General features: G+C 43.3%; 1 protein-coding gene across 3 annotated transcripts in view; it reads right to left on the bottom strand.

Annotated features, from left to right (window-relative positions):
- LOC127444913 (neuroligin-4, X-linked-like) overlaps positions 1-23,534 on the bottom strand; it is a 622,028-nt gene that overhangs the window by 199,218 nt on the left and 399,276 nt on the right. The window contains exon 2 of one of the 3 annotated variants that reach the window (XM_051704570.1): positions 7,107-7,847. The exons of the other annotated variants lie outside the window; for them this stretch is intronic. Coding sequence (XP_051560530.1) covers positions 7,107-7,569 — 463 coding nt within the window. The 5' untranslated portion in view covers positions 7,570-7,847. The remainder of the gene's footprint in view (positions 1-7,106; positions 7,848-23,534) is intronic. 3 annotated transcript variants of the gene reach the window in all.

The raw sequence follows: 23,534 nt of genomic DNA, 5'->3' as shown, positions 1-23,534 counted from the left end.
AGGTCATATTTGTTCTTCAGCCAGATCTTAAGAAGGAATTTACAGCCAGACCTTGAAAATGTTATTTAAATACCTCTTTTAATGTAATTAAATACTATTATAATGTAAATAAACACATTATTATCCATTTTGTTTTTATGTTAGTTACAATAAAAGTGTTAGGTAAGATAAATACGGATAAAAAAAAGTCTGGCCCCAGTTCAGTTTATAAATTTGAGATTGATTACTTATTTTTTAAATAAACATACCGTATGTTGCGAACAAAAACAATCTCAGAGTATATTTTGTACAATACAAACATTAGTAGTAGATAAAACACCTGGATGATCATATTAAAATATGCTGGTGGTGGTTTGTTATCAGTAGTCGCTTTTCCACCATGAGGCCGAACAGATCTTGTGTCACAAAACAGTACCGTTCTTTGCCGATCCAGGCCAGATGGCGTAGTTACGCTTTCTTTTTCCACTGTGGTGCGGTGAAATCAGGAGAATGTACATAACAGATCTGTCTTTTGGCGATGACGTGAGAGGGAAACATCTGAGTGAGTGCACTATGGAGAATGTTCCCATTTTTTAGGACTACTTTTTCCTTGGTTTTACTCTGCTAATACACAGAAAAGACACAGCCCATGTCGCAAAAAGGAAAGCAAAGAGAAAAAAGTGAGAGGTTTATCATAATTTGATGAGGGCTTGTGTATGACACGAACATACAAAGGTAAAAGTTCCCAGACTAGCTAAAAAGGATGTTTATTGACAAATTATAATATAAGTATTTTAATAAAATAGTATATGAGAATATATTGATACATTTTGAGTTTTAATTAGCTAGCAATCTACTTCCCTGGTGAGTAGAATATACTAGTTAAACCAGCATCATAAAATCATGAAGATACACTAAACATACACTTTTTTCATGAAGTTTTATTAACTTCAGCCAAATATTTGCATTGGCAAATTGACAAATGTGAGTCGGCACATACTAAAACCATTCTACCAGCATGTTTGAGAACAGTTGAGTATGGTTAACTAACCATACTGAGAATTCTGAGTTGAGAATGGCTTATAATCATGCTGTGCTGAACCGTGCTTAAGTGGAAATGCTAATGTAACTGTTCCGTACCATGCTCAGATCCGTGAGTGGCTAATGTAAAAGTGCTTAGACTGTAGTCAGAAAAGCGCTATAATTGTAAAATGAATTAATTCATTCAAAATATATAAATATGAGTGTTGGTTATCTTTATCAAAGCAAGTAATATTTCAGTTTTAAATGTTTAATAGATCAACATGAAAATAGAACATTATGACTGTGGCTCTGAATATATCATAGGCAATGTCCAGGCAATGTCCAGGTAAGCTCAAATCATAACATCCATCCGCACAGAAGAGCAATGCCGAAACACAACTCACATAAAGAGTTCTTTCGCAGATTTCTTCACAGTTTCACGGATGTTTCTAGAGAGCACAAAGTTCCGTATTGCAGCTTTAATATCTGTATATAGTAGTATTACAATTGCATGGTCATAGGTGTCAGTTCCTGTTTTGCACCGTACATGCAGATCTTATTTACCCTTAAAACAAAAATGGATTTTAGATGTTACTAGGTTAAAGAAGACCATTCATTTGTCATGACTTCCTCTTTTCAATTTCTTTCTTTGTCTTTGAGTGGGTTTTTTGAAAAGTCCAATGGTAATGAATGTGGTGAGCTTCCTCAATTGAAGAGTGGAGGGGAGCCTTGACTGTTTTTTTTACCCAGAACTTCCCTTTAGGCTTAGGCATTCATTGTGATTAATTCAGAGCAAAACAGGATGTCACCTCCAGAGCCTTCGCTCGTAACTGCACTGTGTGATAAAGCTGACTCAGTCACCAACACACTGCAGTCTCTTTTGTACGCTTAGCTAACAAAAGATGCGGGCCACTAAAACACAAAGGGAATTTATTCATTGCTAAGCTGTTTTTTCCAAGTCAACTAAAGATCAGAATTTGGTCTTTGCACTAAAGGGCTTATTATATCTGTCATCCTACTTCAAGAGAGAGACAACTGCAGAGAAAGTCTCACTTTGAGTCCAAAATGGCAGGATGTTCCCCTATTACACAGGAGTTTGAGAGCTAACAGGGGATGACCGTCTTCGATATGGCACAAAAGAGGACTGAATTTCAACAACATATTGGGGACAATTTTATGCAAAACAGTGAGCTGTCTGAATATTTTGACAGTCTGTTATAGAGACATTTACTGCACATCGGAGCAGGACATTGAAACCACAATTTAAGTGTTCTCTAAGGTTTATTTATCAACAGAGGAATAACTTGGATTTAGGTCAGTATCTGTGTTGTTTTGTGGCTCAAACTCAGCAGCTGATTTTGGATGATTACAAATTTAGAGTTAGGGCCCTATATTAAGAGCGCTAGCACTAAGCACAGCGCTATGCCATAAGTCATAAGCGCAAAGTCAGTGGGCATGGCATGCGCTAAGTCTAGGCGCAAGTAGGTTTGGCAAATTGCCCATGCAATGTACAAATGGGATGGATCAAGTGCAACTGAATTCTGAAGTTTTTCTCAGGGATTTCCACCGTCCTATTATAGTCCATACCCTATCAAGCACCAGCGATATAAACAAAAACAACACATTCATAAGAAGTTGGTAGTGTAAATGGACTGTATGCAATGAATTAGAAGAATAGAAAATGTACATGAACTGCATCCTTGATGCCAGTCATATTTTTATGACAGTGACACGCTCCTTTTATAAGCATAGAAATGTGATTCTCTTCTGAATATGGATGTACGCTCAGTTAAATTATAGGGAATGTAAGTATTATTAATCATTTTCATCTACTGACACATAAATCATGGGTCATGATGATTGTATTGTGATTGTATCGGCACGCACTTCTCTTCTGCCGGTCAATTTTAATTTTAATTAATGTATTCAAACACAAAATAAAATAAAAAAAATAAACCAAAATATTTCTAAATTCAAATTACATTTTAAACGAAACTAAAATATAATCAAAATAACAAAGTGGTCCAAAAATCATACCAAATCCAAACATTTTAACTTCTTCCACCATCCCCTTTTGCAGTGACTCAAAAATCAATCTCAACAACAATAATAAATACAATTGTAAATATACAATAACAATACATATAAACTAGGGGTGTGCGATATTGACAAAAAATTATATCTCAATATTTTCTGGGATTTTGTCGATAACGATAAGTAGACGATATTTTGCATCCTTCAAAAATGTGTTTGTAAAAGTCTTATTGTACTAGCTCGCTCTTGTTAATAGAATATTCACTTTTTTTCAGAATGATTCCGCTAAAGCTTGCTGAGTGTGTTTTTGTGCTGGTACCTTGGCTGGTTTAGGCCTGTCGTGGACAGCTGACTCCCCAAGCTTTTCATATTCTTCATATTCTGTGCGGTCGTTAGTTCGCAGTTGTTGAAACAAGTTCGTTGTCTTTAACGGCAACCGATTTGCGACATAGTTTGCAGATTGCCATCTTTTGAGCAAAATTCATCTTTTCAAAGCCAAACCACCTCCATGCAGGTGAGGATAACCCACGTCTAGCAATTAAATCTAACGACGTAGATTGCGAGACTGGTGGTGTCTGTATTTTGTCTCTTGGTGCTGTTTGTTCACTCATTTTTATCTTCAGTCATGCATTTTTAGGCAGCTATGCTAGCTTAACTTGTGGTGCAGTGACCATGTACGCCTATACTAGCACACTGCATTCTAATAGGCTACATCACACAGTAAAAGTGTGCACTCTCAATGCGCACACGCAGTAGTCTATCCTACTAGGCTACATCATGCAGTGAATGCGTGAATAGTTTTTTGCAAAGTGAATGACATTTACATTTACATTTATTAATTTGGCAGTCACTTTTATCCAAAGTGACTTACAAGAGGAATACATTATAAGCGAATCATCTTAAGGAGACAGTGGTATGAAAAGTGCTGTATTACAAAGTTTCACTAGCATCAGAATAGTAATATTCAAGACGGATTAAATTGCAACAAATTTTTTATTTAGTGACTGGTGCTCATGGAAAAGATGTGTTTTTAGCCGTTTTTTGAAGACAGAAAGTGATTCAGCTTCACAGATGGAGTTGGGAAGGTCATTCCACCAACGTGGTACGATGAAACCGAAAGTCCGGGAAAGTGTTTTAGTGCCTCTTTGTGTTGGTACAACAAGGCGCCGTTCCTTAGCCGACTGCAGGCTTCTGGTGGGAATGTAGCTCTGCAGAAATTATTTTAGGTATGCTGGAGCAGACCCAGTGACTGTTCTGTATGCCAGCATCAGAGCCTAGAATTTGATACATGCATCAACCAGCAGCCAGTGAAGAGAGACAAGGAGTGATGTAACATCTTTGGTTCATTAAAGACTTGACGTGCTGCTGCATTCTGGATAATCTGCAGGGGTCTAATTGCGCATACAGGGAGGCCTGCAATAAGAGCGTTACAGTAGTCCAGTCTAGTTATGACAAGTGACTGAACAAGAAGTTGTGTGGCATGTTCAGAGATGAAGGGTCTTATCTTCCTGATATTGTAGAGTGTAAATCTACATGATCTTGCAGTCTTTGAGATGTGGTCTGTGAAATTTAGTTGGTAATCGATGGTTACCCCTAGATTTCTGACTGTTTTGGAAGGCGTTACTGTAGTTGAACCCAGCTGCACTGTGATGTTGTGTTCAACAGCAAGGTTGGCTGGAAAGACAAGGAGTTCAGTCTTGGCTGGGTTAAGTTTCAGTTGGTGTTCCTTCATCCAGGCTGAGATGTCTGCCAAACAGGCAGAGATCCGAGCAGTCACCGTGGTACTTGATAATGTCAGCTCGCACATCGTTAAAACAACAATTAAGATATTATCATAAATGATACATATCGCACACCCCTAATATAAACATGACAATAAAAATAATAATATAAATATTGAAAAAATAAACCATGATCTCTAGTTTAATACAATTAAAAAGCAATTACCCCTGAAAAATTGCAATTGTCAGGGACATTATTTGATGTTCTGTACTTTCAGAATTTGGACATTAACTTTATTACCACCTGCTGGTGGAATTTCCAAACTGCAAATGCAGGAACTGAATTTGAACTTTGCGCTGAGTTAACAAGTGGTATTGAAATGTCTTAGAGCAATGACCTATTTCTCAGGAAAATAGTAATAGTTAATTTACATACAATGCACCCACAGTTTGCGTGCATACACCCACACTAATTTTGCCAGTAATTCTAATCGCAATTTTCGTGCAAGCGCAAATTGCAATTTGAATTACTGTAGCTCCTATTTCTCAGCAAATAGCAGAATAATCAGGACTCTGGCAAAATCACACGCTATGACAAGGTAATGTCATAATAATGAGACAACAATAGTTTGAAGGGAGTTCTGCCAGAATTAGATTTGTTATTACATGCATCACAATTTTGTGTTGTGAGATAATCCCTTTTCTCTCTTCCTTAATTTATCTAGAGGCCATGCTAAATTTAGCAGAAAGTCACGCAGTTCAAGACTACAGGACAATCAATCTCAAACCACTGATGACCACACAATGCTATCTGGAAATTATTACAGGGTGACAACTATTCTTCATTTTGATTGACTTAATTTTTGATTGAGTGATAAGAACATTCTGGAATGCCACTGATGGATGCTTTACATTTAAATTACTGTGAGTTAAAACAAGTATGAGGACATAGCCAAAAAATGCAAAGCTAAACTAATTAGTTGAGTCGAGGAGCATGAGATATATCAGTAAGCTCATTTTTAAAGTTGGAAACAGAAGTTGCTTCCTTATTGTGATATATTTCCAAGTGAAACGGCTTATCGAACAAGAAAAAATTTAGGGTGGGGACTTGATTTTATCCATTCGTTGCTGATTGGACTGTGAAAAGTTTGCTATCCATACCGCAACGGAGGCAGATCTGAATGCCAGTTTGCAGTCGAGTTTGCACACAGACACCCCTTCCACCGTTCTGCTCATAACAGAACCGGTTATCAGCAGTGTTGGGGGTAACGCGATAAAAGTAACCAGTAAAGCAATATTTTTTATTTTAGACCATAATATCAGAGTTACTTATTAAATAAAGTAACGTGTTGCTTTTGTACACCTCTACTGTCCCTGTATTGTGAGAAATCAGAAGTAAAATTGTGCAAAGTTCGAGGAGGAGACATAGTGGATGATGGGCATTGCAGTTCTATAGAGTGTGAGCCAGAGTTTATTTAGCAGAGACAAGTCACTTCTATTTAAATGAATGGGAGAAATTGGAACGCCCAACCATGAAGCTGTAGCACCCAACAGTCAATGGATGTAGAAAGGAAGACCTGCCTTGCAGGTAAAAGAGCCAATCACATTTTAGATACAGACATCGTCTGTCAATCAACTTGCTAACGTGCAATTGTCCATCAAAATGTAAATTCAAGCCAGCTGGCCCGTAACCAAGGTAGTTTGGAGTAGGGAATAAGGTTTTGTTAGGGAAACAGCTGAACAAACACCTGTTCATTTCTGCATTAGCTGCTCTGAAGCCAGTTTTTTTTAGATGACAGGCTGTTGAAAGGGCGGGGTTAAAACTGACTAAAACTTGCTTAATTGCAGCACGGCCTTGTGTATATCATCAGAAAAGTGTCAGTCATATCACTGGAAGAGCAAGTTACAACATTTTGATTAATGATGAAGGCCTTTTTTTTTTTATTTATATAAAATAGTAAATATGCACGGATGAATCGTTCACAATAAGACCAGTAACATGCATTAATAAAATAAAAATGTCAATTTTGACTTCATGATGACAAAAAAAAAAAAAAAAAAAAAGAAGAATAAAAGACAAACCTATTTTCAGAGTGCCAACAATTTCTTGCATCAGTCAGGAAAAAGCACTTTGGGAGTTCTAAATTTACTGAACTTGGAAATTCTAGTTCTATTTCAAGTTCTGATTTTGAGATGTTGTTTCTATCTAAGCAGGTTTTACTGCAGAAAGCATACCAAGATGATTTAATAAAGACCTAACAAATTTCATCATCATAGTTTGATTGTTGTTAAGTAAAAACATGAAAGACATACATCACATTATGTTTTCTGAGTAAACAAATGACATACCATCCTCGGTGGGTACATAAATGTTTAAGTACAGGCAGTCTTCACTTTGATCTTGTACGTAGGTAACCACAGTATCCAAATTGGCCGTGAACCATACTGGTAACATATCATTGAGTAAAAAGCGGTCTTCCAGAAACTGAGGACAAACAGGAGCAAATTGTGTAGCATTTCGTATCCCTGGCCATGACATGGGGGGCTCAGGGGGCTGAAACCTTCTCTCCCTTGTGGGTGGAAGGGCATAGGGAATCCCCAGATACTGTTCCACAGGCCCTAGAATCTCATTGGGTAGAGCTGTTTTCAAGCCTCTTAGCTTGCCATAGTTTGTTGTGACAATAGGGTGCTGCTGTGCCTGTGCTACGGCTAGCCAAGCAGCTGTAAGCACAATCCATGTAAAAAAGCATAGGGTAGCCAGTGGATGCACCATGGTGAGAGGTAACCATGGGGTTCCTCCAAACCTTGACATGTTGAATTCACAGTCCTCCACTCCTCTCTTCTCCCACTGCCAAGATAAGGTTGTGCCCTCAGACTGTAATAAAACGATGATGGACAGCACACCCACCAATCAGATCAATGACCATGGCATTCCCCAATGCCATGAGGGCATTTTTGATCTCACAAGTATTTTTTCGTGCTGTTCTTTAAACTATATCCTTTTGACAAGAAACAAAATGTAGTTATTTTCCCTGAATTGTCTTCTGATGTAACTGCTCCCTCCTTTCCATTCCTCCTTTATTGGTTTGCCTGCAGGAAAGAAATAACCAGTTTAAATTCATATTCAAAAACATAGGAGTTCCACTTCTCTTTATTAACATTGTATTATGCATTTGCAACACCAAGGTAAACTTGCACTGTAAGAGGAAACCTACAAGAATAGACAAATAAATTATGACACTTAGACATCAGTAAATATTCTAGGTTCAAACAAAGGCTATTTTGAAATATGACTCTACGGTCGCATTGATTGGTCCACGGTATATAAGTGGTCTGGTAAATTGATAGGCTCAAATAACTGTGTGCATAACGTTGCGGTGTCTACACAAAGCTAGCATATCCATTTTCGAGGGTAGTTCTACTGAATAAGTTAGCTCAGAACATGTATTGATCTATTTGCCTGGAAACTGTCTATCATAACTGAAGCAGCCTCTATGAAGCATTTATGTTAGATTCAGAGCAACAATTGAATGCTCTCTATTAGGGGTAGTCACAAACAAATTAAAATATTATCACAATATTCTTTTTCATATCGTTCATATAATATCAGTATGTATCACGATATACTTATACATTTACACATTGCACTTTTTTTGTTTTGTTTTTGAATTTCCAAGTTGGCAGAAGAAAATACTGAAACATACTGAAAATACTAAACAGTCATAATAGTCTCCACAAAACTGCATTGGAGCCCAAGATACAGCCAAAGCAGTGGGGTCTGAGGGATCATTTACCAAAATATTAAAATATTTTTTATAAAAAATAGAGTTTATCTATCAAGTGCTGTTGGATATGAATATTAAAAGATCATCTGTTCGTTTTGAAACGTAATGACAGCAGTCCAGTATTTGCTTGAATATTTTACATTCAGATTATATATTTTATATTTCTTTACATTCAGATACCCAAGTATGGGGGCATAGAAGCCCTTGTAGCTGAGGATTGATGGGTTCAGGGGTATCCCCTGAGAGAAAATTTAGAAAATGTAAAAGTTGTAATGGACCATTTTTTATTTTCATTAAAGTGAGAAAGACATGGCTACCAACTAGTAATTGTATTGTCTTTCCTTGTCATCCATGACAGGGATGATGACATCTGATTAATTTTCACAAAATTATAACAGAAGTCTATTTGTTTATTATTAAAGGCTTATAACATGCTGATTAAAAAAAGCTAAATTTACAAGGGAAAAAATTGTTATGGTCTAAAATCGCACTGGAACCACGTTAACTTATACGCCGCCTCATGTCTAATCACATGCGGGGAAAAGAGACAATGCATGCAGAGCAAGATATGGCATAAATGAAGCCTGTTCGGTGCTAGAGAAAAAAATTCAAGGATACAGTGCAGAAAGATCAGAGCTGGTGTATGCAGCACTGTTGATTTGTTGTGCTGCTCACTAGAAATGAGAGCGGGCGCAACCGTCGTCATGAAGACATGCGGTTTAGATGGAATTAAACCAGGGTCCAGACCCGGACCACGGTGACCAGCCTAGCTTAATCTAGTGTGATTGCTAACATTAACAACTTTACACACTGTGGGAAAGACGATAAATATCGAGATTGTTTTAAAGCTCAGCCCTACTCTCTATATTATCTATTCTCTCTCTCTTTCTGCACTTTGGGGTAGAAATAACAATTTAAGACTTGTTTTCATTATCTGGGTCCAATAATGAAAATCATTTGTTATCTTTGCGACTGAACTCTAGATGAATGTTCTTCAGAGAGTATGATTATAACTCATCACATGATCGCTGAGTCATATACACAGATCTAAATCAGATCTGTCCATTGTGGTCTGTTGTTCAATTACACTTTTGAGAATTTAGCAACAGGAAAATATTCCATGTAATTACGAAAGAGTGAATGACATGAAGATATGAAAGACATTGTTCTGAGATGCCTCTAGCTGTGGCAACATTATACAGTACAAGTTCATAGTTTTTCCAGGAATCTTTCTATGAGCATCCTCTGGAATAAATCTAAACCATTTAACAGGAATTTCATTACACACATACAGTATATTGGACTAGACATACAGCAGGCTAAATACAAATTTTACTCTAATTCAAATACAAGTGAATATTAAAAGGGAGTTTAATTTATTATCTGAACAAATAATAATCTTTCCACCTGAATGAACAAACAGAAGAACCAAACAAATCTGAGCGCAGATTATGCACAAGAATTGCTACCCTGAGTGAGAATTTGAATAATGAATGCTCCATCCTTTTCATTCACATACAAGAAGGGTAGGAAGAGAGACAGACAAAAACAAGAAGAGAGTGGGTGTGAAAAGAAGGAGGAAGGATCAAGAAGATCCTCATGAAATCTGCAATTGGTGCTTTTGAAAAGTTTGGACTTTCACATCACAGTTCTGCAACATAAAACCATTGCTTGGATTTGATTAACTTCATATACGGTTCAAGTTAATCACATGCATTGATCATGCACATTTGTCACAAATTAGTGAACGGGACTTGATGGAGCCTCTGGAAGGCAGTTTTAATGACTACTGGAAGGCAGTTTTAATGACTACACCCTGAGTAAATCTAATAGTGATGAACTCTCTCATTCTCTCTGATCTCTCCATTAATAGCTCTGTCAGTGAAAGAGGTATGAGGAACCTTCCTAAAGCAGAGTTCTTGGATCAGTACCACTGCTGTTCATACAAGAGCATTAACACATGAAAGTTATCAGCTGTTCTAGATCTAGATCACTAAGTTTGATTGAAATATTTTTTTCATTTCCTTATAACACCAAGCAATTTTAGGAGAAATCAGATTGTAGCTAAGATAATCCATGGAAAGTTAATTGTGCGAACACAGCAGTGATGCGTGTAATAGACTCATTGAGACAACTTAAGTTTAACTTAAATTGGTGTTGAGCATTTCTAATTTATAAAAAAAGATTAAGGTTGTCTTCTCTTCTCCAACCCATAACTAAATGCTTTAATATAGTACAATGTTTTAAGCACTAAGAATCACCAGAGAAGACAGGAACATGTAAACATTATTTCCTATAATCAGAAATGCAGACAGTGTCTTGTTACAATGTACCTTGATACAATGCAAAAGGTTATTCTGAAAAAAATATTTACAGGGATTTAAAAGTATTTGGAAGGACATTCCTCTAAGATTGCATCTAAGAAAGGAGTAAGGCTTTAATAAGACCATGCACACATGACACTCTTTAAATGATATTTGGTGGTCTGAGAAAGGCCTATCCAGTGAAACCCTCTGGTTTTTAAGTAATTTCTTTTCTAAAATTAAAACTATGATTTAGCCCAGATATCAAGGCTCTTGCTGAGTATGCCTCCACAATGGCTTCATTATGAAGAGATACAAACAAAGAGTGAGAAAACATAATAAATAAATAAACACATTTTAATAGACTTGAATATTAAGGAAGACAGCTCTATCCATCAAAAGGCTATTGGTGATCTAACAGGTACTGACTTTTTTAGCTGCAGGCTTCCGTTAGCTCTCTTTCTTTGCCTATCATCAAATATCATAAAAAAATGTTTAGCTGTAGGCTTCCGTTAGCTCTCTCTCTTTGCCTATCATCAAATATCATAAAATTGGAATGGGCATTTCAGAAATCTCTCTCATGAACATCTATGTCCTCTGAGGCAGATGGGCCTGAATTTCTGGCAGGCAATTTAATTTCCAATACAGAAAAGAAGCTGGGGTACTCGAGTTTAGACTCGGACTCGAGTCAGAGTCATAAGTCCAATTTTAATGGACTTGGACTTGTCACGGACTCGAGCCTTTGGGACTCAGGATTTTTTTCAGAGTCCAGCTGAGTCCATCACATTTGTGATACAATTAATTAAATAAATAAATAAATAACAAAACAGAAATTTACACCTCTGGTCTTTGATAAAAGGCCAATGAAAATTGGCGAGTGGTATTTGCATGCCACTCCACCGGATATACGTGTATAAAAGGAGCTGGTAAGCAACCACTCATTCAGATTTTCTCATCGGAGCCGAACGGTCATGCTCACTGAGCTGAATTCCCACGACTGTTCATTCACCTCTGCTGGATCTGAAGGCGCATTTCAGCGGCTTCTCCCCCCTCTGCACTGGTGCAATGCAGAGAATGCCCCTGGGCGCTTCGGCAGAAATAAGAGTATATTTCTCTAAAAGAGCGGCACACACGGAACGTCTTTTTAAAGACGCGTCTTTTTAAAGATGCCTTTCTGATTGTGTGTTATTCCTGGTTGCGCTCTTTATCTCTCGCCTTCTGATGGTCACGATTGTTGTCTTTCTTGTCTGGGCACTGCTCACGTGGAGACAGCGTTCGTGGATGGTCATGTTCTCATTGCGAGGACATGTCCATGGCAACGATGCGGTCACGGCTCACCTTCGTGAGAAAGCAAGCCACCCCAGAGGCTCCCCGCCTCGGTCCTTTTACCCACAGGTATGAGGCCAGCGTGGCTAGCACTGGGGGCGATTTGGGGACCCCAATGGGACCGCCTCTGCCGGGTATCCCCCCACGGACCTCCCATTCCCCAGCATGCTCGTCTGCCCCGATCGGTCTTCTGGATGAGTCCGCTGGCTTGTCTCACGGCGAGTTCGACCTCTTATTCGGAGCCCGCGAAAGTAATGAGCTCTCGAACGCAGCATCGGAGAGTGGGCTCGTCCAGTCGGACGTGGAAGCCTCAGCTGGACTCCTCCCTTCGGGGATGATTGCCCAGTCACAGGCTGACGTGGAGATGATGACATGCTTTCCCGGGCAGCTGCGAGCGTCAGCTAGAGTGGAACCCTCTGCTCTTCTCTGAACCCTGCGGCTCGATGATTGGTCCCCGGGATTGCTGCACCGCTCAAAGCCACGCCCGCTTCCTGGAAGTGCATGAAGAGCTGACAAGGTCGTGGGAGGCACTTTTTACTGCCTGGTCCCGATCTTTTTAGCTTCCCCGCCCTCACTACCCTCGATGGTGGGGCGGCCAAGGGCTATTCGGCAATCCCCCGGTGGATAAAGTGCTCGTAGTGCAGGAACTGCACTCGGCGACCGACCTCGCTCTCCGAAGTCACGGTGCGGTCTCTTGGGCGGACGATGTCCACATTAGTGGTCCAGGAGCGCCACCTTGGGCTCAACCTGGTCGAGATGGGTGAGGCCGACAGGACACGATTCCTTGCTGCCCCCATCTCCCAGGCTGGCCTATTCGGCGACACCGTCAAGGACTTTGCCCAGCAGTTCTCGACGGTGGAGCAGTAGACGAAGGCTATCCGACATATCCTGCCCCGGCGCGACTCAAGATCCCGCACCCCGTCTACTCGTCGCCAAGGGCGTCCCCCTGCGGTGACAGCACTGGCTCCGCCGCAGCCCGCCCCTTCAGCCCGGCCCCGGCATGCAGCCCACCGCAGGAAGCAGACACCACCCGTCTCGTGGCCGCCCAGAACCCATGAAAGGCTTCAAAGCGTCCTTGAGACGGGCGACCCAGGGACGACGAAACCCGCTGCTCTGGAGCTGGTAAGCAGACCTCTCCATCTTTTTGTTACCTTTTGCATTTAATTGCGCTACATGCCCAAATGGCTGCAATACTCAAGAGATCAGCAAAAGCGGTTTCCTTGTTCCCTGGGTCACGTATTCGGTGTGCATGGCCGTCATCACGACCACCGTCCACCACTCTATTTGGCAGGTTTGGTGCTCCAGCGGCGGTCTCCCACCCCTGAGCGCCCAGCTGTGGCACAAATCCGCCCCCGATGTGACAGTCTCCACGGGTCACGAGGACAGGCCTCTTCCTACCCCATCCCAGGCTGTTCCGGGGGTGGTCACAAGGAGCCAGGTAAGTGCTTCGATGTCCTTAAACTCAGCACGGCCACGACATGGTGTGCACCTCGAGCTCCGCCCACCGTGAGGCCCCACCTGCCGATACGTCCGATGACGTTGTCCCTTTGGTCCCCCTTGCACGGAACTTGGACGCGTGGCTTGCGCTTTCCAATCCGTCGCGATGGCTGGTCCGGACAGTCCAACTCGGCTACGCGATTCAGTTCACCCGGCGTCCGCCCAGGTTCAGCGGTGTCCACTTCATCTTGGTGAAGGACGAAAACGCTGCTACCTTGCGTGGAGATTGCTACCCTCCTACGGAAGGGTGCGATAGAACCTGTCCCTCCAGCCGAGATGAAGAAGGGGTTTTACAGCCCCTACTTCATCGTACCGAAAAAAGGCGGTGGGTCGCGGCCAATCTTGGACCTGTGAGTACTGAACTGGGCTTTACACAGACTCCCGTTCAAGATGCGGATGCAAAAATGCATTCTGGCGAGCGTCAAGATTGGTTCGCTGCTGTAGACCTGAAGGACGCGTACTTCCACGTCTCGATCCTTCCTCGACACAGACCCTTCCTGTGGTTTGCATTCGAGGGTCAGGCATATCAGTACAAGGTCCTCCCTTTCGGCCTGTCCCTGTCTCCTCGCATCTTCACGAAGGTCGCAGAGGCAGCCCTTGCCCCGTTAATGGAGGTGGGCATTCGCATTCTCAACTATCTCGACGACTGGCTAATCTTAGCTCACTCTTGGGACATGTTGTGCGTGCACAGGGACTTGGTGCTCTCACACCTCAGCCGACTACGGCTTCAGGTCAACCGGGAAAAGAGCAAGCTCCTACCGGTTCAGAGCATCTCTTTTCTCGGTTCGGAGTTGGTCTCGGTCTCTTTTTTAATGCACGCCTCATGAGCGAGCATGCCCAGTCGGTGTTGGTCTGTTTGAAGGCATTCAAACAGAAAACAGCGGTTCCACTGAAACTCTTTCAGAGGCTCCTGGGGCATATGGCATCCTCAGCGGTGGCCACCCCACTCGGGTTGATGCATATGAGACCCGCAGCCGCCGGCTTGTGGATGGGCCTGCGACTGCATTGGCATATCAACTGCCTCGAATTGTTGGCAATTCTGCTCGCCCTGCAGAGGTTTCGGCCGTTGATCCAGGGCAAGTACGTGTTAGTTCAGACAGACAACACAGCAAAGGTAGCATATGTCAACTGCCAAGGCGGTCTGCGCTCTCGTTGTGTGTCACAACTCGCCCGTTGTCTCCTCCTCTGGAGTCAGCAGCACTTCAAGTCGCTGCGAGCCATTCACATCCTGGGCAACCTCAACACTACAGTGGATGCGCTGTCATGACAGGCTACCCTCAGGGGAGAGTGGAGACTCTACCCTCAGGTGGTCCAGCTGATTTGGAGTCGAATCAGACAGACACAGGTACACCTGTTCGCCCCCCAAGAATCCTTCCCACTGCCCGCTCTGGTTCGCCCTGACCGAGGCCTCCCTCGGCATAGCTGGCACACAGCTGGCCCCCTGGCATGCGCAAATATGTGTTTTCCCCCAGTGAGCCTACTTGCACAGACCCTGTGTAAAGTCAGGGAGAACGAGGAGTAGGTCATCCTGGTAGCACCCTACTGGCCCGCCCAGGCGTGGTTCTCGGACCTCACGCTCCTCGTGGCAGCCCCCCCACCCGTGAATTCCCCTGAGGAAGGATCTTCTTTCTCAGGGACGGGGCACCATCTGGCACCCTTGACCAGACCTCTGGAATCTCCATGTCTGGCCCTTGGATGGGATGCGGAAGATCTAAGCGGTCTACCACCTGCGGTGGAAGGGAGGCTGTCCCCTTCCACCTTGAAGGTGTACGTTGCCGCCATAGCAGCACACCACGACGCAGTTGACGGTAAGTCCTTAGGGAAGCACGACCTGATCATCAGGTTCCTAAGAGGCACCAGGAGGCCGAATCCCTCCAGACCGTGCCTCGTTCCCTCATTGGACCTCTCTGTAGTCCTTCAGGGTCTACAGAGAGCCCCCTTTGAGCTTTTGCAGTCAGCCGAGCTTAAGGCACTCTCCTTGAAGACTGCCCTCCTGACTGCACTCACTTCTGTCAAGATGGTAGGTGATCTGCAAGCGTTCTCTGTCAGCGAAACGTGCCTAGAGATCGGTCAGGGTTACTCTCATGTGATCCTGAGACCCCGACCGAGCTATGTGCCCAAGGTTCCCACGACCCCTTTTAGGGACCAGGTGGTGAACCTGCAAGTGCTGCCCCAGGAGGAGGCAGATCCAGCCCTGTCGTTGCTGTGTCCGGTGCACGCTTTACGCATCTATTTGGATCGCACGCAGAGCTTTAGAATCTCTGAGCAGCTCTTTGTCTGCTTTGGTGCACAGCGGAAATGAAGCGCTGTCTCCAAGCAGAGGATCTCCCATTGGCTCATTGACACCATAACTATGGCATATCTTGCCCAGGACATGCCGCCCCCGGTAGGGCTATGAGCCCATTCTACCAGGGGTGTAGCGGCTTCCTGTGCCCTGGCCATGGGTGCCTCTCTAACAGACATTTGCAGAGCAGCAGGCTGGGCAACACCCAACACCTTTGCAAGGTTCTACAACCTCCGGGTGGAACCGGTTTCATCCCAGGTAGTGGCACGCAACACAAGCGGATAAGCCCAGGTTAGCTGGCCGGGTGTATCATTTGTACATAGAGCCTTCCACCTCCTTTTGAGCTGAAGACGTGCGGCATTAATTCCCAGTAGTGTTCACAAACTTTGTTCCCTGGTTGACTTCCTCCGAGCCCTGTGGCAGTCGAGTTTTCAGAGCCCAGTGCACATGCTAACTAAGAGTCCTGTTCTGGGGTAGGTGCTCCGCATGTGGCGGTTCCCTGTAAGGCTAACCCCATGAGATATATATCTTCCACTAGTTCGTTTCCCTGTTGGCAAACTGCGTCTTCCTTGGGCAGAGCCCCTCTGCCCCAGTCTCCATGTTTGTAGTAACTCCTCCCCCATTGGGCAGGATCTACCTTGAAGACTCTCCACATGGTTGGAAAGACCATGTGACGTATTCTTCCACTTAAGTATCCCCCCCTCTCTTTGGGCGAGGTGTGGTCTCCGCTGTGTCTTCCCCTTGGGAGGGACACCCCCCGACTAGACCTGTCGCCCAGTCGGATAATCCCCCTTCTTTTTTAGGGAGTGGGAAAAAAAGAAGGGGAAAAGAGGCCACAACTGGGTTAAGCCTGTCTCTGTCTTTTGGGTAGTCTACTTGTCCCCAAAAAGGGCCGTTCGACACTCATAACTATGCTGGGGGAGGTTACGTGTTGACCTGGTGTGCTGGCTATGAGGCACACAGTAGTCTGCTCACCACACACCACCAGTTCATGTAACACAGTTCAGCCAATTGTGGCGTTTCGTATAGGGACCCCTAGTGTCACTACATCGACACAACGTCGAGTGAGTGACAGATAGGGAATGTCATGGTTACTTGTGTAACCTCCTTTCCCTGATGGAGGGAACGAGACGTTGTGTCCCTCCTGCCACAACGCTGAACTACTGAGCTCAAGGTGCCACGTCAAGGGGACTCCAGCCCCGTGGCCGAGCTGAGTCAAGGGACATCGAAGCATTTACCTGGCTCCGCCGCTGGAGCGCCAACCCTGCCAAAAAGGAACGGTGGACAGCGGTCGTCACGATGGCTGTGCACACCGGACATGTGACCCAGGAAACTGCTCTTTTGCTGAACCTTTGGGTATATGCAGCCTCTGGGGCATGCGGCGAAAAAAAAATAAACAAAAGATTCTCCTCCCGGCCCTCCACCAGGGATGGAGTGGTCTGTGCACCACCTCCAGAGGAATGGGGCTCCTTGCCCCTGGGTCGCCCGTCTCAGGGGTGCTTTGAAGCCTTCCTCTGGCAGGAAGCAGACAGGATGCGGGATCTTGAGCTGCGCCGGGGCAGGATGTGCTTTATAGCCTCCGTCTGCTTCTTCACCGTCGAGGACTGCTGGGCAAAGTCTTCGACAGTGTAGCCAAACAGGCCAACCTGGGAGATGGGGGCGTCAAGGAACCGTGCCTTGTCAGTCTCTCGCATCTCTACCAAGTTGAGCCAGAAGTGGTGCTCCTGGACCACGAGAGTGGACATCGTCTGCCCGGAGAGCGCAGTTCCTGCATCAATCCCAGGTCAGAAATACCCTCGTGCAGTTCTTTTAGCGCCTTGGCTTGGTGTACTTGCAGGAGAGCCATGGCGTGCAAGGCTGAGGTGGCTTGTCCAGCGGCACCGTAGGTCTTAGCTGTCAGAGATGACATAAACCTACAGGCCTTGGAAGGGAGCTTCGGGCGCCCACACCAGGAGGTGGCACTCTGCGGGCACAAGTGCACCACGAGCGCCTTATCCACCTGGGGGATCCCCGAATAGCCCCTGGCCACCCCACCATCATGGGTAGTGAGGGCGGGGGAGCTGAGAGACCAGGATTGGGTCATGAAAGGTGCCCTCCACGATCTTTTCAGCTCCTCATGCACCTCCGGGAACAAAGGAACCGGGGCCGGGCACGGCCGTGAGCGGCGCTCCGAGCCGAGGAACCAATCGTTGAGCCGCGAGGGTTCAGGGAAGAGTGGAGGGTTCCACTCTAACCTGACGCTCGCGGCTGCCCGGGCAAGTATGCCGGCCAGCTCTGCGTCGGCCTGCGACTGGGTGACTGTACCCGAGGGAGGAAGCCCAGCCGAAGCCTCCACGTTGGACTGAATGAGCCCGCTCTCCGCTGCTGTGCTCGAGAGCTCATCGTCTTCCCGGGCCCCGAATAAGAGGTCGAAATCGCCCTGAAACAAGCCAGCAGTCTTATCCGAGAGCCCTACCGGGGCAAACGAGCGTGCTGAGGAATGGCAGGTCAGTGGGGGGATACCCGGCGGAGGTGCTCCCATTGAGGTCTCCAAATCGCCCCCAGTGCTAACCGCCGTGGCCTCATACCCATAGGTAGAAGGACCGAGGTGGGGAGCCGCTGGGGTGGCTTGCTTTCTTACGAAGGCAAGCCGCGACCGCAACGTTGCCATGGTCATGTTCTCGCAATGAGGACAAGACCCATCCACGAACGATGTCTCCACGTGGGCATCGCCCAGACACGAAAGACAACGATCGTGGCCATCAGAAGCCGAGAGATAACGACCGCAACCAAGAATAACACACAAACGAAAAGGCATCTTAATAAAGATGTTCCGTGTGTGCCGCTCTTTTATTTAAGAAAATATACTCTTTTAGAATATACTCTTTTTGTTGTTTGTTTGTTTCTGCTGAAGTGCCCAGGGGCGTTCTCTGCACTGCACCGGTGCAGAGGGAGAAGCCGCTGAAATGCGCCGTAAGAACCCAGCAGAGGAGGTGAATGAAAATCGTGGAGAATCCAGCTCAATGAATAGAACCGCTCGGCTCCGAAGAAAAACTCTGAATGAGTGGTTGCATAACAGCTCCTTTTATACCCGTATGTCCGGGGGAGTGGCATGCAAATTCCACTCGCCAATTCCCATTGGCCTTTTTTCAAAGATCAGAGGTGTCTGGGGCTCCCAAGTGTGACCCCTAGTGTCACTACATCAACACAACGTCGAGTGAGTGACAGATAGGGAACTTTAATTTATTGCTACTTGTTATTTTTATTCATCCATACTAAAATATCATAATAAAATAAATAAAAATAAACAAATAATTCCACCTTCCTACTAGGAAAAGTGCAGTGGTATGCCACATGATGTTAGACTTCCAACTTGGAAATTCCTAAAAAATATTGCACTCCACTTTTGCCAAGACGAAGAGGCCTGTCGTCACACAAACATTCCAAAACCAGAAAGATGCACAAACTTCGTACTATACCTTGACTTTTATTATAAAATATCACTCTGTGAAGCAAAGGTTCTATATTACATGATTATTTAACAAACATTTGCAAAGACACGTGTTCTAATCATGCTACGTTGTACTCTGATGTACGCAAATGCGAGCATTGCAGCATCATTTATAATATGGTTGCTCTGACATGTCTCTAATAACAGTCAAACACCTGCTAGGCTAACAGGATTGTTCCAATTTTGTTTTGTTATAATATTATGACCATCATGCAATTAAATGCCATTATGATCAAACATCAAAGATATCAAGTTTCATGTAACACAACATAATGACTTTTGACTAGACTTTCATTTTGATAACAGTAACATCATGACAACCAAAAAAATAAAAAATAAAAATAATTAAACAAATAGCCCAGTTGTGGCTATATTTATTATTTTTATTATTAGAGCCCGAGCACTGAAAGTGCAGAGACCCTATTGTTCTTCTAAGGATTATTATTATTATTAGGGTCCAAGCACTGTAAGTGCGGAGGCCCTATTGTTCTTCTAAGGATTATCACGGGCCAAGCTCCGAAGGTGCGTAGGCACCTATTGTGTTTTTTAGTGCTCTTTTTATTAGGGGCCAAGCACTGAAGGTGCGTAGGCAACTACTGTGTTTGTTAGTGTTCTTTTTATTAGGGGCCAAGCACTGAAGGTGCGTAGGCAACTATTGTGTTTGTTCGTGTTCTTTTTATTAGGGGCCAAGCACCGAAGGTGCGTAGGCACCTATTGTTCCTGTTAGTGCTCTTTTTATTATTAGGGGTGAAGCACCGAAGGTGCGTAGGCACCTGTTGTATCTGTTGGTGTTCTTTTAAATTAGGGGCCAAGCACCAAATGTGCGTAGGCACCTATTGTTTCTGTTAGTGTTCTTATTGGGGGTCAAGCCCCGAAGGGGTGAAGACCCCTATTGTTTTCATTCATTTTCTTATTGGGGTCAAGCCCCAAAGGGGCGAAAGACCCCTATTGTTTTCGTTAGTTTTCTTACTATTAGGGGTCAAGCCCCGAAGGGGTGAAAGACCCCTATTGTTTTCATTAGTTTTCCTATTATTATTATTATTATTCTTCCGCTTCTTCTTCTTCTTCTTCTTCTTCCGGTCTTGAGTCTATGGCAGCCCATAGAACCGCTTGCGGGACAGTTATGAAATTGAGCACACAGATAGAGGACAGTCTGATGTGTTACCACAGCAAATTTGGCATCTCAAACCCTCTAGCGCCAACAACTGCCCAAATTTTTACTCACGTTTATGTTAATAACTTTTGAACCGTGAGTCATAGAAATGAAATTATTTTTTCCTCTGGTTCCTTGGCTCAAGACAACACCCTATGCCATTTTGAATTTTCTGAAAAACCTACTTTTTCGAACTCGTCCTAGGCCGTTTGTCCGATTTGCACGAAAATTGGCCTGCATCATCTAGAGGCACTCACAACAAAAATTCATTCGCAGAATTTTTATAAACCGTATCATTTTCGAATGGCACTTCAATGAATTCGACGAAGAACGCGCAAAATTGAACTTGAGGCTGTATCTCCGCAATGCTTTGAGGGATTGGGACGAAACTTGGTATGTGTCATCATCATTAGACCCTGAGGTTTCCTGCAGCATTTTGGCACACTGCCCCCTACTGGTCAGGAGGTCTTTTTTGGCTTATAACTCTTGAACACTTTCCTGCATGATAACCATCATGCCCAGATACTACCTGAGCAGTTTCAGAACAGTGCCACACACTGGACAAAAATTCTAAGAAGTAGCTATTTTTAGTTATTTTTAAAATAAATGGGGTTTTTTTATGATTGAAAGTTTACTTTTTCTAACTCCTGTAGGATATTAGATGCAGAAGAATTGCAGCCATATGACTTGAAACCCAACCTTCTAACCCTGGAATTCCTCAACGTCATAAATTAAAAGACTCTGCTTGAGCTGACATCAAGAAGCCTAGCTGATGCTCATATCTGGCCAATAAACTAACAAAAGAGACTTGTGTAAAGAGCGCATGACTTGAGAAATTCATGCTTCTGAAGAAATGTCCCCACATTCAATGGTTCTGGCCTGACACTGCTATTAAGAACTTCTCTGCAAAGAGGCCCCTATGTGCAGAGGTCACAAGCAATAAAAGACAAAGGACACATTCCCTGGAACTCCCAGGAAAGACTCAGAACACACCCTGTTTGTTCCCCTTGAATTACAATGAACAAATTCTGGATGATAATTAGTCATGAGATTCTCATTATTCCACAAACAGCATCTAAAAGGAATCTATGAATGTTGTAAGATGTACAGAATGCATTTAGATCCACAGTGTACACAATACCTAGCCTTGCTAGATTATCCTGAAAATTACTTTGACCTGTGATTACTTTTATAACTGACAAATCAATAAGTATAATCGTCAATCTTGTATTATTCATCTCATTCTACTAAGAATGGTAACTATTCAAGTATTTAAACTCCGACAACCAGGTTTCTCATAACGTGTAAAGTATTATCCATGTTGTAAAGCCAATGAATTAACCAGTATGATTTGTAACCAGGGATTTTTATGTTTTGTCACTTACACATGTAATATTTATGAAAGTATGTCACATTTAGTATATAAATGCTTGCTTGTTTACGTAGCGAATTTTGATGAAGATTAATGTCATGTCTGTTGCACTGCTTTCAAGATATAAAAATTCACTATTTTTGGAGCAGGAAGAGTGTAAGGATTCTTCACACAAAGGGTTTTAAATCAACTGTGAAAAGAACAGACCAGTCGACCATGTGACTCTGAAAAGCCACTTCTGATTGGCTCAGGACGCCTTTGGGGTGCGGCCAATTTCAGTTCAAAAGTTTCTAAACAGGAAGAATGCACCTCTCTACTCTTCGGCCTCTCTTGTCCCGTTTTCTGCTCTTCGAATCCTCTCGTGCCTCTTCCAGATCCTCCGTGCCATGTAGAGTCCAAGTAAGACCTCGGGCCACAAAGTCACGAGGAAGCCTCTCACTTTCTGCTCTATGGTTCAGACTTCCAACAGGAGTCGAGAGTCCTTCTTGCAGAAGGCCTCGCTTCATCTAGACAATAACTATCTGATCATAACTGAGGTCCAAAACATCGACAGAATGAACTTTCGACAAAGAGCCAAAGAACCAAGTGACACAAGCAAACGCAATGCAAGGAAACGCAACGACACGCAAGTACATCTCCAGACTTTTGCTCAAAGTACTGGTGTATTAGTTGAATACTTTGGGTAATCTGATTGCAAATGATGTAGACTCAAATAAGGATAAATGGTTCTTAAGACATTGTTTAACAGGCTCCATAAAGTTCATTTTCTCTGTATTGATCATTCTGTCACTTTACTCACCAACCTGTTCCATGTCGTATGTGTTAGATTAGATTTATGTTTAGAATAGCAATAAAGTTTGTCTGTATTCAAAGATAATTTGACTGTGATATATTATGATAAATAATCCCATCCCTGTTTTCAAAAGATTTCGCTTCAAAGCTATACCTAAATATGTGTAATATTATTTTCAATAAGCCATGAGAATAATGCTTATTAAAGCTAATTCCTTACAATAGAAATTGTGAGCGGATACAACGAGACATTGTATTACGATTTTAATGGTGGAGAATTTTATTCAGACAAATAATCTAGTTATTTTTCATTTATCTAATTTATAATGGTTGTCGAACGCGACTAATTCCATTATAAATTTCCTTATATAATAATGTAGGATAAGGACAGTTTAATTTAATTCCTAGCTCACACATACTAAATTTCCTTACATATAATGGTGGGGTACGCGGGCATTTTAACCCATCCCGTGTACATTTATACTACCAAAATTCCTACACTCCTCATACACTGATCATTGGACTCTAACCAAAAACATGTCACAAAACTTCTTTTGCTGCTCATGGTGCCGATAATTGGCTTGACCCCGGTATCGCTGCTTGCAGCTATATTTATTTATTATTATTCTGTATACGTTTCCTATGGCAGCCCATAGAACTGTTCTTTTATGTTGTTGATTTGAGATAATTAATGAGTGCCAAATGGCTGGTCAAAGAGACAACCATCCTGCTAAAACAGGAAAAACAGCATGATTTTAAACAAAAGGGCAGACTC

This window comes from Myxocyprinus asiaticus, chromosome 8 (assembly GCF_019703515.2).
Source record: "Myxocyprinus asiaticus isolate MX2 ecotype Aquarium Trade chromosome 8, UBuf_Myxa_2, whole genome shotgun sequence".
Lineage (NCBI taxonomy): Eukaryota > Metazoa > Chordata > Actinopteri > Cypriniformes > Catostomidae > Myxocyprinus > Myxocyprinus asiaticus.
Note: the sequence above shows the minus strand (reverse complement) of the source record. Positions and strands in the feature narration are given on the sequence as shown.